The 19,825-nt window shown below is 42.6% G+C and overlaps 1 protein-coding gene across 1 annotated transcript in view; it reads right to left on the bottom strand.

The window, feature by feature from the left end:
• ELP3 (elongator acetyltransferase complex subunit 3) overlaps positions 1-19,825 on the bottom strand; it is a 98,945-nt gene that overhangs the window by 55,791 nt on the left and 23,329 nt on the right. Inside the window, exons 8-9 of the mRNA XM_061990874.1 lie at positions 9,341-9,502; positions 5,511-5,637 (exon numbers count right to left, since the gene is read on the bottom strand). Of these exons, the coding sequence (XP_061846858.1) occupies positions 5,511-5,637; positions 9,341-9,502 (289 nt within the window). The remainder of the gene's footprint in view (positions 1-5,510; positions 5,638-9,340; positions 9,503-19,825) is intronic.

Raw genomic sequence — 19,825 nt, 5'->3', positions numbered from 1 at the left:
GTAGAAAGACCTGAAGTAGAAAGGAAATCCTCTGAGGCTATAAAAAGAATCAATAATAAGGGAAGAAAGGAGGAGTGATGGAGGAAGGAGTGGGAAAGCACAATATAACTGGGACGCAGGAGTAGTACATGTGCTCTGTTGAAGGAAAGTAACTAATAATCTTTGTGATAAAGGCAGGCAAAAAGCTACTTGCTGTAAAAAAGAACATATACATATAACTTGGACTTGATCTTAAAAGTCTTTTCCAACCAAATCAACTCTATAATTGATGAATATAAGTTTTCTTACAACTGATGAAGAGACTGAGAGTATTCTCGGCATCGAACTGTGAGGCCTGGCTCATTCACCAGAGACTGGCCTGGCTCATTCACCAGACCTACACAGGCTGAGAGTGGGGCAGAGAGGTTCACCAAGGGCAAGTGCAGAGTCCTGCACCTGGAGAGGAACAATCCCCTGCACCAGGACAGGCTGGGGGTGACCTGCTGGAGAGCAGCTCTGCAGAGAGGGACCTGGGAGTGCTGGTGGGCAGCAAATAAACATGAGCAGCAACGTGCCCTCATGGGCAAGAAGGTCAATGGCGTCCTGGGAGGCACGAAGAAGAGTGTGGGCAGCAGGTCAAGGGAGGTTCTCCTCCTGCTCACCTCTGCTGTGCCCTGGTGAGGCCTCATCTGGAGTCCTGTGTCTAGTTCCAGGCTCCCCAGTTCCAGAGAGACAGGGAACTGCTGGAGAGAGGCCAGTGCAGGGCTACCAAGATGCTGAGGGGACTGAAACATCTGTGTGAGGAGGAAAGGCTGTGGGACCTGGGGCTGTTCAGCCTGGAGAAGAGAAGGCTGAGGGGGTAATCTCACTAACAGTTATAAGTATTTAAAAGGTGTATGTAAAGAGGATGTGGCAAAACTTTTTTCTGTTGTCTCCAGTGACAGGACAAGGGGTAATAAGCTGCAACAGAAAAAGTTCCACTTAAAGATAAGGAAAAAGTACTTTCCTCTGTGGGTGGCTCAGGCTGCCAAGGGAGGGTGTGGAGTCTCCTTCTCAGAAGGTTTGCAAACCCACCTGGACATCTTCCTTTGCCCCCTGATGGAGGGGAACCTGCTTTAACAGGGGGCTGAATTAGACAACCTCTTGAGATACCTTCCAATCCCTAGCATTCTGTGATAACAAAAGATCTATCTAATATATACTCACTCCTATCAATAAATTAAAAGTTTTGAGTAATTATTAATAAACCCTCCAGGAAAACAATTGCTATACTCACACACATACAGAGAACTTTGAAAACTTGGCAAAAAAGTAACTGATGGGCCTGCTAGCTGCTGGGTGAAAGTAACAGGACTCACTTCAAAATCAATAGGTCATAAGGGACAGATGCAAAGTTACTCTTGAAATCGTAATAATTACCTGTTCAATTTGAAGAAGCACCCAATATTTTTAGTATACAGTCAGCACAACCAGCAAGTTATTACCTTCCCAGGAGAAGCCTCTACATTTACTACATCAAGCAGTAATGAAGGAAAGGTGCTTAGATCTCCTTCTAAACTTGGGTGCTTTTTGTCCTACCTTTCCCTGGTAGAAAGAGAAAGGAGCCTAGTATCACAACAAATAGAGGTGGGCTTTTTTTTTTCCAAGCTTATTCAGAACTACTGCAAAATCAAAATTCTACAAGGATCCTTGATACACTACAGGTGTCTTTGTCTCAAAAAGTCAAAGGTATCTTCTAGAGACTATATATTTAGGAGAATTCTGCATAAAAGAGCACTAACTGCTGCTCATAAACAGCTTAGTGCTGTTGCAAGAAGACAACAGATGCTCTCCACTTGGGTCCTCTCTTCACTCTCACATTATTTTTATGTTGTAGAAGTGTCTAAATATTTACCAGCACGGACTAACGTTTATATAGTACAACACAGAAATAAGCTGGTTAATTAACTCAAAATCAAAATATAAAATGTTTAGGTAGGAAATAGAGAAGACACTATCTAGCCGAATCCCTGGGAAAAAAATAGAACTATTGTTTGCTGAATACCTTTGTCTTTTGTTCACCAGTATAGGGCTCTGGAAACAAAAAAAGGAGAGTTGTGTTTATCTTCTCCTCTCTCCTATTTAAGACAAAGGATCTTTCAAAACTAAATTCTAATGCATGTAAGCAAGAGGAAGAGGATAGCTGTCTCTTGTTTACTGTTCCATCTTGAAACATGTCACAGTGATCCACAACCTCTCCACTCTCATTCCCTGCAGCACCGTTTTCTGAAACATGTGGTATTCACTTAGCTGGGCATCGCTTCTGTAGCTGCCTCTTTCAGCAGGTCTTTTGTCTTGTCCTGTCTGATCTCACATCATGGTGCTGACCCTGTGCACCTCTTTAACACAGGCAGTTTTGATTCCTTCTCTACAACACTCCCTTCTTTTTAAAACAACACGGGTATAACTCCTCTCCATGTTGCTGTGATCTATCACCCCTTCCCCACCAGCTCACCTCCCCAGCTCCCATTTTTCTTCCTCTCTCTGCAGCATTAGCATTACTTCTCGAGGGCTTCACCCTCCACACTGATTACTCACCCTCCAACTCCTCATCTGTATGTTCACTGGCATCGAATTCTAATTTGATCTGTGAGTCCTTCTTCAAATTTCTGAACTTGTCAATAGGGCTGTCACTTGAATTGGTCCTCACCCCATCACCCTCTTTGTATTCTTAAATTCTCCCTCTTTAAATTATCATTTGGGTTTATTATCCCCCTGCTTCGCCTTTCTCTTTCCTTGCTCTCCAAATAGCCCTTCATCAAAAAATACTTATCTTAATCTTTCTTTCTCTACACTGAAAAATGTCTTAATTCTCTTTGGGCCTCTTTCTCATCTGCTCTCACTTTTCCCATCCTTCCCCTTCGCAACATGTGAACTCCCTCCTCTCGTCATGTCCCAGAAATGGCCCACTATCAACATTGGTTTTCCCAGCTCCTAAAGCCAAGAGGTTTCTCTGACAGAAATAGTCTAAACTAGTCGACCTTCTCCGCTCTATTTTCTCTCTCTTGTTTTTCTATGCTCAACTATTTTCCCAGATTTCTTTTAATCCCCATCCCCACTCCCCAATTCCATCCCTTTTACTGCATTCTTGTGTCTGCTTTCTGCTTCTTTTATCTCTACAAAAATGGTCATTAATAAATTAACAAAATACAGTATGGCATTACCATAGCAAGCAGAGGAGCCTGCTGGCCTGCAGAAATTGGAGGCAGTTCAGCATCACTTGAAACTCTACCTTTTAAACAGACTCACCAAATCTCCTGCAGTGAAACAGGAGCAACTTCAGATGTGTCCCTGCAAAAGCCTTTATCATAAATAAGCAGCAAAGAAAAATAACCACTAACCAATTTCCATAGAAACTTGTAATTCTTCCTTAAATAATTCCTCTCTCTTCAGTTTTACATCTTGTAAGTACTTCAGATTACTGTTTTCTCTTTTCTGGGTCTTATCCAAGGTTAGCTCTTTAAATCTTTCTGTCACTATTGCTAGTCTTTCACCACAAATCCTCTCCAGCCTAACACTACTTCACTAATGACAGGCCCATAAAGAATACAGAACTACAGATATTGAGTAATGGAGGAGGTTTTGCCGTATCCTGTATCACAAGTAATTCTATGAAAACACAGCTGCTGTGATGTCCATCGTCCATCCTCTACCTCCTTCAGCATTATAATAATCTAGGAGCAAGAGTCTGGGACAGGAATTTTTAGTTAACTGCCATTTTGAGTTGCAATTTTCAGTTTTGCTGCCATTCAGCCAGATCTGGACAGGCTGAGAGTGGGGCAGAGAGGAACCTCCTGAGGTTCACCAAGGGCAAGTGCAGAGTCCTGCACCTGGGGAGGAACAACCCCCTGCACCTGGACAGGCTGGGGGTGACCTGCTGGAGAGCAGCTCTGCAGAGAGGCACCTGGGAGTGCTGGTGGGCAGCAAATTAAACACAGGTCAGCAACGTATTCTTCTAGGCAAGAAGGCCAACAGCATCCTGGGGACATCAAGAAGAATGTGGGCAGCAGGTTGAGGGAGGTTCTGCTCCCCCTCTTCTCTGCCCTGCTGAGGCCTCATCTAGAGTCCTGTGTCCACTTCTGGGCTCCCCAGCTCAAGAGAGACAGGGAACTGCTGGAGAGAGGCCAGTGCAGGGCTACCAAGATGCTGAGGGGACTGGAACATCTGAGTGAGGAGGAAAGGCTGCAGGACCTGGGGCTGTTCAGCCTGGAGAAGAGAAGGCTGAGGGGGGACCCGATCACTCTTAAAAGTACCTAAAGGGTATTTGTCAGGACGATGGGGTGACACTTTTTTCTGTACCAACCAGTGCCAGGTCAAGGGGTAATGGGCATAAGCTGGAATCCAGCAAGTGTCACTGGCACAGGAGGAGAAACTTGTTTGGTGTTAAGGTGAGGGAGACCTGGCCCAGGCTGCCCAGAGAGGGTGTGGAGTCTTTTCTTGTAGGTTTCCAAACTCACCTGGATGTGTTCTTATGTGACCTGATCGAGGTGGCCAGCTTTAGCAAAGGGGTTGGACTAGATGATCTCTTGAAGTCTCTTCCAACTCCAACCATTCTATGATTCAGCTCTCTCACTGGCTTCACTTCTTGTGCACATCATTTTTACCCCAGCCTCTCACTTTGTCACGTAACATTATGTTTATGAAGAGTTCAAGGAATTCTGCACAAAACCCCTTACAAAAAATGCCTACCACATGTTTCTGAACATGTCACGTACTGTACCAGTGTACTTCGATTGCCTCTTACTAGATGTGCCTGTTTGCAGCACATCAACACAAACTATTGCTTTCTGCCTGTACTTCTAATCAATACATTCCACTGTATCGACAGCTTTTTAGTGCCAAAAAGCACCTAGTCTTACCTTGCACAGAAATACACCCAATTTCTGTATCGTGAGTGCAATTTCTGCACTACTTTAAAAAGATGACAATTTAGACTTAAGAAAAAAGATGAAATAATTAAATGAAACCCTACCACGCTCCCAGATAAAATGGTTGATTCCCTACACTGTTTACCATTTGCTCTTTATTCCTCATTTCAATTTCTATGGAAATAATTTTGTATTTTCTTCCACACCATTGACAAAGATATTGAATGGCACCAAGCAAAGCACAGAGGTGCTATATAATACACCTGTACTCTCTACTTTGCAATTAATTACCTTCGAGATAGTATGCTTTTAACTTCGAATCATGCACTATTCTAAATCCAAGGAAAGAAAACCGCCTTGGAAAAAAAGTAAAGAGCCCCAGCTAATATCAGAAGAGCTGTATTCCACAGAGATCGGAGTGACTCAGTCTTTCATTTTCTGGATGAAGTAGTTCAACAAATCTTTCTCACCCTCCACCTTCAAAAATGAATTTTAAATTATTTGTCCTTAAGAAACAATTCTGGCCTGGATCGTAACTAATAGCTGAGCCAAGAAAGACAAGCGGCTTTAGATGATAAAGCCGGAACACACTAGAAACTCCCAGTTCCTTCAGGCCATACTCACGACAAACTGGTCCATGTCCCTCTCAAGCCCCATGTTTGGTAGGTCAGGCATCATGTGTGCCACCACTTTAAACCCGGCGTCCTTGGCTAAGTGAAAAGACTCGCACACAGCCTTCACGGTGTGACCTCTGGGAAAAGAGAGAAGAGATTCAGGATCACACAGAGAAGGTACACTTTGATACGTTTAACTGTGATGATTCTCTTGGAAGTGAAAAGGGTTTTGTTTGGAACATGGTCGCTAATAAATGACACTAACGTGCTAAAAATATTCCAGTTTGCTACTTCTGTAGCAGGTGAGCCACACGAAGGCTACAGCTACTCAATTCACTGCCTGAGAAACCTCGGAAAGCTGCTGAAATTCCACTTGTAAAGCAATGACACAAGTTGATGCTACAACACAAGGTAGAGCATAATGCACTGAAGACTGTGTCTAATCAAAATTAAGCGTAACCAGAAACAAAAGCAATGGAAGAGCAAAGGGAGACAGGTGGGGGCTACACAAAACCAGCTAGCTAGAAGATCATCCTGCAACATGCTTGCCAAACTCTGAAGTACTATTTTTGGAGAAACACAAACTCTTCTTGACTTCTGAGAGGTGCCAAACCTTTGAAACAGAGTCTACTACTCGGATTCTTGAAGAATTTAATGTTCTCCTCTACTGACATCAAACCAAACTAACTTGAGCATGTTCTGCAGGAACTTGGAGAGAGTGGGAGTCCCAACCATGGCAGGAACAAAGTTTGAATCCCACACAACTCATTAGCCTCAAGCAAACTCCTCTCTCCTTCCACCTCCATGACTCAGGAGCCTCCTTCTGCCTCCACAATAGCAATCACTTTCACTACAAACAGCCTCTAGGAGGCTGTGAACAGTCTTCCCACAAAGTCCTTGCTTTTGCTCTTTCCCAGCTGGAAGGGCTCCTCAACTACTGACTGTCATTTCAGAACATTTACATCCTCTTAGCATCTTCTACCTTTCCTCTCCAATCCTCATTTTCTTCCCATCACACTTTCACCCCAGCTCACCCCATCTATCGGAATTCCCTGCCAAGGGATTAGCTCAGCAGGTGACTCCTCCCCAACAGTCCTTTGGATGAAAAATCAACACCATCTGGGCATCTCTACAAATGCATACCTTCTGCTGAGACTTAACATTAACCAAACCAAATAGGTACTTCTGTCTTTTAAGGGCCTCTTCCCTCCTCTCTACTGGAAGATTTTGTCTCCGTTAAATCCCTACATGTAGTTTTATGAGTGTAATTTTAGTTATGATTTTTTGTCAGAAATATTACATTGTTTTTCAGAGAGTGTTCAAGGACAGTACTACTCAAGGCCTTGAGTAGCCCGAGGGGAGTAAATGGAGACTTGCTTCATAAATAAAAATTATTTTCTTATTAGAAGTGGAATTTGAGCTGCATCAATAACTTGATTATTTGATGCCTAGATCTGTTCTTGAATATTTTTCTGCCTCACAGCCACCAAAAGCACTCAAAATCCTCACTAATGACTTAGGGAACATAATAGAAAGTAATTTCCAAACAGTTAGCCTAATTGGTTGTAATCTGACATTTTGCTACAAGCAAAATATTAAAAGTTTGAAGCCCAAACACATCCCCCACAAAGAAGAAGAACAGAAGCAAAATGAGGTCATTTCAAAAGAAAGAGAAACTTGAATCACCCTTCTCTAAAAGTATATTCCAATTCATCGTTCTAAAAAGTTGGAGGGAGATATTTGAGTGAACAGCCTGCGTTTCCCTGCTCTGAGACAGTCTGCAGCAAAGCCTTTTAGGAATTCTGCAAGCGGCTCTGAACAGTGCCAAAAGCCCTTAAAAAACACAGGTTTACTTCTGAATGAAATCAAGTCGGTAATATACTACTTCATTCTTCTTCTGATTCATCAGCAGGAAAGCAAAGGTTCATTAGCAAACACATAAGCCAAAACTGACAAACAGCTTTCAATGATTTATGGAAGCAGCTGTGATGTGACAGAGGCAACTGGAGGAAAACTGAAGCTGACTGAAGTGAGAGTTAACTGAAGTTTTCAAGTTCTGCCTCAGGATAGGACATCTTTCAAAGATTTGAGGTGAAAAAAATGATTTTAAAAAAGAAATTGTTACATTTACAATCTGTGTCAGAATTAAATGTAAAGGAATACATCTAGCCTAAGAGTGAGCTCTAGCTACATTCTTCAGTATAGATTTTTTTCCTCTGGAAAGCTCTGACATCTAGAGGAAAAAACTACCACTTATAAATAAATATTAGCTCTTCATTCTTGGATTACTCAATTAATGGCTTTTCCTGCCTCCTGAGACCTGGAGCCTGACCATTTTGTAGGAGCAACATCATGCACTTCCATGCACCAGCAATACTACAGGTAAACCCACAGGAGGAAACTCATTTTGGATTATTTCTTCAAGTCTCTAAAAGAAAGTGTCCAACACTTTCAGTTTTGCACCCCTTTTTTTAAGATATCAACAAAAACATGCTTTGCTTATTGAACCACAATCTCGCTGTCATTATATATGTTTATGGATTTTAAACACCTTTGGGTGAGTGGAATACGTAATAAAAATGAAGGCAAGTTGAATGAGCATTAGAAGTGGAAAAACAAGAGAAAAATCTCTTCCTTCAGAATCTCAACAGAATTATGAGACTTGCAATAAAAAACAAGCGAGAGACTGGCTTACTTGCCTGTAAAGGTTGGAACAAACAATATATTATTCCATCTCCTACATAGGACAAATGTTCTTTTACACAGAGGTCCAAGATGAGGAATATATCAAAGGCCTCTTGCAAATATACTCTGCAATCTCTAGAGATACTGTATGTCTAGAACAACTGTGTTTATTCAATCACCAGGCATCATTTCTGGCTATGTCTCACCCTCTGTACTTGCCACTGTCATCTCTCCTCTCCAATGCTCAGCAGAAAAAGGTATTTGGTGTAGAAAACCCACTGTTTGCTGATAAAGTACCTCCAACAGATTGTACTGCATTGTATCTACTCAAGCCTGTAGATTGTGAATTATGTAGGGACAAGAACTGTGATGTCTCTCAGGGCACATGTTCTCCTTCAAAAACTGCATTTATGTATATTTATATATATTAAGTAATAAAAAAGCAAGAGAGGTGTACAACACCGGAAAAGAGTACAAGTTTAAAATAAAACATCACTAATAACTCCATTTTCTTAAGTCATGGGCTACATAGTATCACAAATTAAATCCATGAAACTGCTGTAGTTTATTAGATTTTCCTAACTGACATATAGTCACACAAGCAAGGAGGTGTGTCCAGAGCCAGGCAGTGGAGCTGGGGAAGAGGCTGGAGCACAAGTGTGCTGGGGAGGGGCTGAGGGCCCTGGGGATGTTCAGCCTGGACAAGAGGAGCCTGAGAGGAGACATCATCACTCTCTACACCTCCCTGACAGGAAGTTGTGGACAGGTGAAATTGGTCTCTGCTCCCGAGCTACAAGTGACAGGACAGGAGGAAACTGCCTCAGGTTGCACCAGGGAAGACTTAGACTGGAGAAACAATTTCTTCCCCCAAAGGGTTGTCCAGGCTGCCCAGGGAGGTGGTGGAGTCCTCATTCCTAAGTCGGGTACCTGGAGGGCTGAGTGGCATGGTTTAGTGGTGGCTATGGCAGTGCTGGGAGAATGGTTGGACTCGATGATCTCAATGGTCTTTTCCAATCTCAACAATTCTGTGATTCTTTGAAATGAGCTAAATGTTGCAACATTAAATATTAAATGGGTGTTCAAGCAAACAGGTCAAGACAAGAGCAGTCCAGAAAGCACACAGTGAGCAGCCACGCACAGAAGCTTTCCTCTCACCTGTTGGTGTCCCTGGCGACATCCTCGTACACACTCTGCACTCCGATCTCCAGCCTTGTACAGCCATAGGATAACATGTCGCTTAAATGCTTCTTCAGGCAGTAATCTGGTCTGGTCTCTATCGTTATCCCGATGCACTTTGTCAGACTTCGTTCTGAATACCTGCAAAAAAACCACCCTCTGTTAAAATGGTTAGGGAGTCACAGGTAACTTCTTTAGAAGAGTTTCCAACATCCTTCCAGGTGAGAGTTTCTGTGTCACTACCAGAAGTGAAAATCCAGGTGAAATGACACACAAATATACACACTAATAAAAGTCTGGGGTTTGCTTTGTATGTAAAAACCCTGGAGTATGGTAGCCTTGCAGAGCCCTTTTAAACAGTACTTGTTAGAAAGATGCTCCCAGATCAGACTGAGCTTTCAGTACTTACTGACTGGGAACAAAGCCAACAAAGCTGAGGCCAAAGGGAAAATCAGAGTAGATAATGAGAACCATGATCAGATTTGGGGACACACCAAAGGCAGCCTGAGCCCTTGCTCCCATTCACACATTGACGATAACACAGGACCTCACGTTAGGGAGAGTTTGGTGCATTTTCATTTGATTCCCATGACATACAGATAAATTCAAGGGATTAGGACAAGGCCCATCGGTGTTCCCACAAGAAAACATACGAGACTGTCCATGAAAAATTCCTCAAATCCCTTCCCTTTGTGAGCAAACAGCATGTTCACAACTTCATTGAAGTCTAACACTGAAACAAAAATCATTGCTATCCCTTTCCCCTTTCCTCTCCCATTTATCACTGGATGTCTAACAAAGACTAATTATTCCAGCTAGCAGAAAAATCCACTACTGATGACAAATGGTAAGTTACTGACCTACGAGACAGTAAAACAAAAGAAAGAAAAAAACCAGAATCCAAAGCAGCCTTGGACCAAAGTTCACAGAAAGAAACCATAAATCAACATAATCTCCAATATCACCAGTAAGGATAATACTCTTTTCTGTACAGGAATCATTTCACTTGACCATCTTTCCTGAAGAATACAGAGGTTGTATAACAGAGCACTGCAGAACAGAGAAAAGATTTACACTAGGAAGGAGGAAAATTCTTCTTTTGAAACTATTTGATGCTGCAGAGATAACCTGGATAATTCCCAAACTGGGATGTGAGCAGGTTTAACAGTCACTGTTGGAGAGGAGTATCAGTCTCTTTAATGATCCCAAATGATGAAGATCTCAGTATTAATATTAAATGTTGCTGAAAAGAGGACACCTTGAGTGAGACAGAGAAGTTATGCTAAGACTTGAAAGACTATTACACAGCAAAATCACAAGGATGACTAACTTCAGCTCTTTATTAGCTATAGTATAAAGTCTCATTATATGATTTCCAGCTTTGGATAGCCGGAAACTTCTGAATCAAACTAAAGCTCCACAGCTTTTTTCTGAAATTTGAAAAAAACCTCACCTAAACGAACAAAACCACCTTCTCTCCATCCCCCAAAACCTCAGGGAAAAAAACCTCAAGTGGGCTCAAACTCCTAACCAAAAATAGTAAGCCTAATATATCTCAAGACCAAGATATTTGGGGGATAGATTGTAATAAAATAAGAATCTTTAAAAAAAAAATCCTAAAGAACCAAAAAAACAATCAACAAAAAAAACCCCCACACACACAAAAATCAAGAGTTCGTGGCTCACTAATCCGACAGACTAATGGAACAATTGTTTATCACACTGACAATTTGTGATTCATTAACATCAGACTGAAAAACATCCACTTTTAAAGACGTAATTTGCATGAATTAAAGAGAGAAATTTTAGCTAACACAAGGGGGTGTGGGAAAAGTCATCGGAAAACTCACCCATCTTGCCAGAGGGTACATGCTCATATTAAGCACCTGCAATCAGGCTAGAAATACTGAGGGGAGATAAACATAATTTTATCCTCACACTCCAAGCAAATTTATGGCTAAGTTATGAAATGCTGAATGTAATGAACACCAACAGACCCTACTCTGTAACATCTACTACGGGCACCCACAGGATTTCAGGATGGTGTAACGGCTTGTAAAATTGTCTTGCCCATTGAAAAGAGAAGTGTGTCTTGATGATAACCAGAAAAACAAAATAAAACCAGATAAAGTAACAAAGATGACACTTCCAAAAGAAGTCACAAGCCTCATCAAGTCACCACCCTCTGTAGTAGACATTTTCAGCCCAAGCCACAAGTCCTTCAGCTCTCTCCAGCAGTCCTGAAGACTTCTGGTGAACAGAGAACAGTCTGTTTTATCGACATAAAATAAAAGCTCGAATCCTCCGCTCCATGTTTCATAAAGAATCCAGATTCCTTTGAACTAATTGGAAAAGAAAAATAACTGTGTAACAGCCAACCTTCCACAGAATGCGATTCTGGCAACACATCTCCATCATGTCCTGAATAAAGAGAGAACTCTGCCATGGGCACTACCCCATACCCCAATTTGCCACATAGCAAAAGGAGATCTTGCAAATAAAAATGGAGGCAAAGAATCACTGCATACCTCAGCCTTTTCCTATGACCTTTGTCACAGAGCTGCCTGTATCATCCAGCAGCTGACTCACATTTTCTTTTGTCTTCATTTGCTGACAAAGTATCTATGGAAGTCCTTCTTGTTGCCCTATAATCCTTCGGGGTTTCAACTCTAGCTAAACTTTTATAGTGTGCCCTCTTGCCTGTCTGTATATTTCCGGAGTATCCCCTCTCTCCTTTCACTTTCTGCACATGGTCCCCTTTTCCATCTTTGAGCTCCATGAGAATTTCCCTGTTAAGCAAAGCTGGCGACCTGTTACAGAATCCCAGAATGGTGGGGGTGAGCAGGGCCCTGCAGAGCTCATCCAGCCCAAGCCCCTACTAAAGAAGGTTCCCCTCCATCAGGGGGCACAGGAACACGTCCAGGAGGGTTTGGAAACCTCCCAAGGAGCCTCCACACCCTCCCTGGGCAGCCTGGGCCAGGGCTCCCTCACCTCAACACCAAACAAGTTTCTCCTCCTGTGCCACTGGCACTTGCTGGGTTCCAGCTTGTGTCCATTACCCCTTGTCCTGGCACTGACCACCACACAACAAACACTGGTAGAAAGGCACAAATCAGTCTCTACTTCTCAGTTGGTAGGCCATTGTCAGTATCAGTGATGAGGATGTTGTGGGAGACAGTGTCAAAAGCCTGTCTGAAGTCAAGCCTGTCTGCTGCTTTCCCCTCATCTAGCCAGCCAGTTATAGCATCACAGAAGGCTATCAGGTTGTTCAAGTAGGATTTCCCCTTGGTGAATCCATGTTGACTGTCCCTGATATCCATGTTTTCCTTCATGTTTTTACAAATTACACTAAGGACAGGTTCAAGGAGTTTTGTATATTTTCATTAAGCGTGTATATTCTAATGCTTAGATCATTTGCAACCCTTTTCTTAGCACTACCTCCAGTTTTTAAGCATTCTTCTTCTTGCTTTTGATACCAAAAACAGCCACAGAACTTTGCAGACACACCAGTATTATATACAGATGGAATATGATTTGCCTATTCCTATCCAATTTTCCACTATTTATACAGTCAGGGGTAATTTGGCTGTTGAATCATACAGAAAAGCTCATAATGCCACTTAGCTCCTAAATATTTTCTAGATATTTCGCTGCTTCTCAGAATAGATTCCTGTGCCATTCCTAGAAAAACAGCTTTACATTTTTCCATAATAAAGTACCCAGCTTGCTCGTATACAACTTACTATGGAATACAGATTTACCCCTTATTTGCCATCTCCAATATTGATAGCTCCTGCCAGCCTTTAGAAATTACTATTTTAACACAAGTATTAAACATAAGGCCCAGAGGCAAAACCAACAGAATCCCATTAGAAACTATTCAGGTCAATGACAATAATTTTCTGCAATGCCTGTTTTGAAAACCAATCTAATGAGTGACATGTTGTTCTAGTCTCTTTTTAATGGTAAAATATCTCACTGTATCAAATCAATTATCTTCCAGAAGTTTATGTATATTACACTCAATTTCTTCCAAAAAATGTGTAAGCTCACTGATAGGACACAGTGACTTATCATGATAATGAACATGATGGATTTGTCTTTACTTCACCTTTAAAAAAAACAGACATGGAGCCACATACCCTGCAGGAATCCCATGTTAGCCAAGGCAGATGCGAAAAGGGATGTCGTGGTTTGGCCCAGCTAGCACAGCAGCACCACGACAGTCTCTCACTCAGTTCCCCCATTCACCTCCACCCTCCTTAGGATGGCGGACCCCAGCAAAATGGGAGTAAAAAGATAAGCAAGAGTGTTGTGGATTAAGACAAGGGCAGGGAGGGCTCGCTGCCAATTACGGTTCTGGGCAAAACAGACTCCAGTACTCGACTTAGAGAGGAAAGTAGGAAAGTTTATTCTACAAGAAACAGAACAGAATAAAAGCAAAACGGATGATGAGAAAATTACAAAACTCCCTCCCCTATTCCTCCTTTCTTCCTGGGCCCAGCTTACTGCTCCCAACATCCCCACAAGTTCTTCCTAATGTCCAGCTTAAACTTCTACTGGCAAAACTTGAGGCTGTTTTCTCTTATCCTGTCATTCATTACTGGAGAGATTGACCCCCAACTCACTACAACTCCATTTCAGATAGTTGCAGAGAGTGATGAAGTCTCCCCTGAGGCTCCTGTTGTCCAGGCTGAACTCCCCCAGGGCCCTCAGCCCCTCCCCAGCACACTTGTGCTCCAGCCCCTTCCCCAGCTCCGCTGCCCGGCTCTGGACACGCTGCGGCCCCTCAGTGTCCCTCTGGCAGTGAGGGGCCCAACACTGAACACAGCACTCGAGCTGCGGCCTCACCAGGGCCCAGCACAGGGGACGGCCACTGCCCTGGGCCTGCTGCCACACCACTGCTGATACAAGCCAGGGTGCCACTGGCCTTCTTGCCCACCTGGGCACGCTGCTGCCTCATCTTCAGCCGCTGACATCAATCCCCCAGGCCCTTTCCCTGTGAGCAGCTTTCCAGCCCCTCTGCTCCAGCCTGGAGCATTGCCTGGGGTTGCTGTGGCCCAAGGGCAGGACCCAGCCCTTGGCCTTGTTAAGCCTCATCCCATTGCCCTTGGACCATTGCTCCAGTCTGGCCAGGACCCTCCGAAGAGTCTTCTTGCCCTCGCACACACCTTCGTGTCATGTGCAAACTGACTGGGGCTGCCCTCGATCCCTCATCCAGATTGTTGATAAAGCTGTTAAACAGAACAGGCCCCAACATTGAGACCTACTCATTCTGGCATTAATGTTTATGATGTGCATTCCTTCTGGAGTCTAAGAGTAGAGATGGATTTTATCCTCTCAGGCATCAACAAACATCTTACAGTATTCCTCCTCCCCTGGAACTTATTTGTAATACAGCAGTGCTGAGAAACTCCATATAATCAAAAGAGCCATCAGAAATCTAGACAAGTCTATAGCACAATTTAAATAATAGTGAGGCAAGTTTAATGATAGACTGACCACAAAGGTGAATTATGCAAATAAAAGAGATACTAAGCAAATGAAGGAAATGAGATGCAGAGAAACCTTCAGATTTGCACAGACAGCTATTGTAAAGTCAATTTGTTTCAGCATTGATTATAGAACTGTCTGAAACTTGAAGAAGTAAAGGAGAGATTACTAATTTTAATTAGTGGACAATATTTGACTAAATTTGCTGAGAAAGCTGGTACATTAAGCAGACTTCCAAATCAGAATCATCCTCTAAAATAAGCTTGTTTTTTCTGCAACAGACATGTCAGTTTGATACAGGGTCTCAAACACTTTTTCACCTAAGATTAAAAACTGACAGCACAGCTCCAGCATAAAACAACTCATTTAACAAAGCCTCTACTCACTCTCGATTAAATTTTGGTCTAGAGACAACAGTCTTGTCAACTAAGAGACCTGAACATCAAAGACTTAATTATTTACAATCCATACTACAGCAGTTTTAAAAGTCCCTGGTCGGGATTAGAGTGGCTGGATGCCAGACAACACAGAAAGACTTGTCTCATTCCCAACAAGCTCAGAAAAGATGAACTGTAAGAATACGTTAATCACATGCCTTTAAATCATTTATCTGTTTTACCCATTTTGCAGTAGAAGAGTACATAAGCAGGAGGTAAACAGAGAGGCAAAAGGGCAGAAAAAGGCACAAGCAGCAGCAGAAGCTCAAAGCACAAGAAGCTCAAAAGCAGCATCAAAGAGAGCCAGTCACCAAGAGCAGTAAGTGTTCAGGTCTAGACAGACAGAAGGAAAGATCTAGAACAACTCGTCCAACCCAACAGTTTCCAAAAAGTTTTGAAGCATTACTTCAAAAGCTGAAGATGGAATAAACTATGGAGATGCTCATATTACCTTATCGCCATTGCTGCTAATGGATTATCTGACAGTGGCAATTTCCACAAAATGTAGTGCTCCAAACTACACACCACAGTGAGTGCTCACAGCTTAGCTGGCATGGGGAAGGCACTGCTGCTCCTTTCCCCTTAGGCTATCCTCAAGGTAAAAAACGGTTGAATCGTGCCTTACAAGAGGTGTTTAGTCTTGTGAAAAGAGGGAAGTGTTGGAGGGCTGGGTGAGAAAACCAAGAATTTTAATCAGCAGCCAAAGGGGTCCTCAGCAGAAGGTTCCTGGCTTTGACTTTGTGAAGAAGGTTGCAGACATTCAGCATCTCAAACAAGCCTAACATTTTGAACAAAAACATTGTGTCTTTGACCGTGACAAGCATGGTCCTAGGCGTAACACAGTTACGGATGTTTGATGCAAACAATTATGTCTATATACATGGAATTGGGGCAAAAAGTTACACCATCGGTTTCTGAAAAGGGAATTTTGTTACCAAACAAGGGCACAGAGCCGGGGAAGAATTTGAAGCACAAGTCTGCTGAGGAGTGGTTGAGGGCCCTGCAGGTGTTCAGTCTGGAGAAGAGGAGGTTGAGGGGATACATGATCACTCTTGGCGCAGGGATGTCAGTCTCTGCTCCCAAGTGACAAGTGACGGGACAAGAGGAAATGGCCTCAAGTTGCATCAGGGGAGGTTTAGATTGGAGATGAGGAATCATTTCTTCCCCAAAGTGTTGTCCAGCCCTGCTACAGGCTGCCCAGGGCAGTGGTGGAGTCCCCATCTCTGGAGGGATTCCAAAACCATGTAGCATGGTTTAGTGGTGGCTGTGGCAGTGCTGGGGGAACAGTTGAACTCGAGGATCTTCAAGGTCTTTTCCAACCTAAATGACTCTGTGATTGTGTGGTATAACATACAAGTAACTTACATACCACATCCACACCCCTTAGTTAAATGACCTCTCTTTTCCTGATTTCTAATAGCTCTGCTTTATCACACTGACAATCTCTGAAACACAGCTAGCAATAATGAATTCAGTACCTACAACTTCCTGCTAGTGAAGAAAACAGGTGGCATCTTAGTCATCCAGTATGTATCAAAACTTGAATGTTTGATGACTGCCAAGAGCAGGTATTTCCAAAAGCTCAAATGCCAGTTATTTGGCTTTATACTGCTGCCTTTTTATTACAACATTTCAGTGTGTTCTTTATCACCACTACCAGGAGTGCCACAGATTGCTTTCATTTCTTAGCAGCATCAGTTTCCCAAGGCTTAGTTATCAAACACTAAAGAATTTACCTTCTCTTAAAACAAAGTAATTTATTGACTAAAATATAATTTCCCAACATTGATAAAGTAAGTATTTCTATCTAATAAAAGTTAAGTGAGGGTAAGTCCTTTATTTTTTTCATGAAATGCCACTAGCAGATACGTCACACGGAATTATGCTCCCTCCTGGTGTGTCACTTGGTGTTAGAAATCCAGGATAGGAACTTTATTCAAAATCGTATCCCTTCTGCAGCAAAAAAACCTCTAGAACTTACCAGTTTCCTCTCTTTCTTAATTTGTTTACCAAGTTGTAACCACAATGAATGGATCTGACATCCCAAGACAAAGCACAGCACGAGCAGCAGTGGCGGCAACAGTGATGTTAACACACTTCAGGCCTAATCAAAGTAGGGTTATTTGCATGGACTAATTAAACGCCCGGCTGTAACGACAAGGAGGTAATGATGTTGGCTACAGAGGGAAGGGGGTGGGAGCGTGGTTTGGTTTATTTTTATATCATTCACAGCTTTCAGAGAGCAACATCATGTCGAGGGCCTCTGGGCAAGGAAGCTGGAGCTTTGCTGGAGGGGTCTGCCGTTCACGACAGGGAGGACAGAGCCACGCACGAGAGCTGCCCTGCACTTACCATGCTGGGCTAATAAATGCACAATTATTTCGAAAGCCATAATCACTGCTTGTTCCCAGAGGACATCTGAAGCAGGCCTTGAAAGGTCTGTCTTAGCTCAGGAGGCAGAAAACAGGACACTTGAACTGAAAACCCTGACAAGACCTTCTAACACTGCAGGCTTGTTTTCTAAGCTCCCATCCATCAAGTCCAAGGCCAGAGCAACAGAGATAATGGGTTTTTTCAGCAACAAATTGTTAGCAAGCTGTAACTGAAAACACCAAAATGAATAAGCATAGGCCAGAGTGAAACATTTCAATAAAGAAAAAATCACGTATGTGAGGCTCTAACAGGAGCTGAGCTGTGACTCGTTTTTTACCCACCTCTGTCAAAACTAAAGGTTCAGGAGGACAAAAAAGGAAATCCAAGGCTAATATGGGCAAAAGAGTGCTTATCTCCTCCTCCCTTATGCTAGCTCTCTGTCTTTCTCAAACCTATACCCGTGGGCACAGCCAAATTACAGCCTTGGAGACCGAAGTCTTCATGTTTCTCCAAGAACGGAAGCAGTGACACGAGATACCAGTTTTCCTCCAAAAAGTCAAGAGATTTGAGGCTTTGAACTGCCTTCAGATGGCAACTGGAGTGCCACTGATCTGGTCTGGAAGTGGAACAATGGATCTGCAAGCCCCAGGAATACAAGAACATTGTCCTGGACAAGTCCAAGGTCTGTAAGCCCGATATCCCGTTCACCCACCACTGTTGCAGATGCTTGGACTCGAACAGGAGCAGGACAAGCTGCCATGGCATTTTCCTTGACTACTCTCACAGCTGCCAATTATTTCCTCTTCTGGGACTCCTGAGCCAGAGATGATGTCTTTAGTGGTAGTTTAGTTGTCTTCCAAGACTTAGCAGCTCTCACTGGGTATTGTTCCTATGAATGGGTTTAGTCACCTCTCAGCCTAACTACACACTGCACAAAGAAGTGTCTCCTTTATGTTTAATTCCCATCTCTGACAGCCCTAGTTCTTGTGGTGTAGGCAATAATCAACGTTTACCCCTTTTTTTGTATTCTCCATGCACCTCAGGATTTCACAGATCTCTATTATATCGCTCTCAAATATTTTTTTCCTTGGTTCCACGGTATCATTTTCTTTCTCTCCTCACTTATTTTTAAAAAGAACTGAACATAGGTTCAAGCTGTGAAGGCACTGCTGAATTAGGCGGCACCATAATGATATTTCCTCACATTGAGTTGATATATCAAGCATCAAGCCTGTGTTTCTCACAGTTACAGTAGATAACTTTAAAATCTTGTTTCTGAGTGGCATTAGGCAACCTGGAGATCATTGTTCTGTAGTAAAATAAGGGAAAAACTTTCTTACACACATCGCTTTAGATCTATACTAATTTTCACCTGCTCTTTCACCACTCATCAAGCATGGTCAAGATCATCCACCTATCCCTGCACAGATTCCTCTGAGACACCAGCAATGACTTTCCTCCATTGTGTAAATTGATCATTTATTCCGTCTCCTAATATCTTTCAACTATTTACACATGCAAAGCCGTCACTCTTATCCCCACAATCTTTAAAGAGGCTTTGGTGAAGGATCTCATTTTTGGAAAAACAGGGAAAGTTACACACATTTGTCAAATACTTCAAAGAAAATGGCAACATAGTTGTTTTGTTTAGACATTAACCCATTTCAAATAGCCAGAGGAAAGGAGTTCATCGGCTGTAGGATGACAACATGTCCTGTGGAAGCAAGAACCTCTCTATACTTCTTCTATATAAAGAGGGAATTGGTTTGGTTTTTTAGAAGCTATCCAAATCAAGACAATTGAGGTCCAACACATCAGCAACAAACCTTTTTTACAAGATGTATGAAAGAAGAAAATACATGAAGTGCTTGCAAAATGTCAACTCTCTAAGCCCAATGTATACTCAATGTATTGGATGAGAAGTGTATACACATTTTCCTTCATCATAAGCCAGGTACTTTAAATTTCAGACTAACATATGAGTCCCAGTAAAAAACCAACCTTCCATCTTATATGTGGAAGATGCAGCTAGTCCAACCACACTGATCATTCCGGCTTCGGTTTTCAGCAGTCAAGACAAGCAGATCAATGCACCACACATAGATGAAATGATAGATTGGTTGTCTGTGTACTCAACCAGCCATTCTAGAACTCCCATCCT

Source organism: Colius striatus, chromosome 2, assembly GCF_028858725.1.
Source record: "Colius striatus isolate bColStr4 chromosome 2, bColStr4.1.hap1, whole genome shotgun sequence".
Classification (NCBI taxonomy): Eukaryota; Metazoa; Chordata; class Aves; order Coliiformes; family Coliidae; genus Colius; species Colius striatus.
This window is presented reverse-complemented; position numbering and strand designations above follow the sequence as displayed.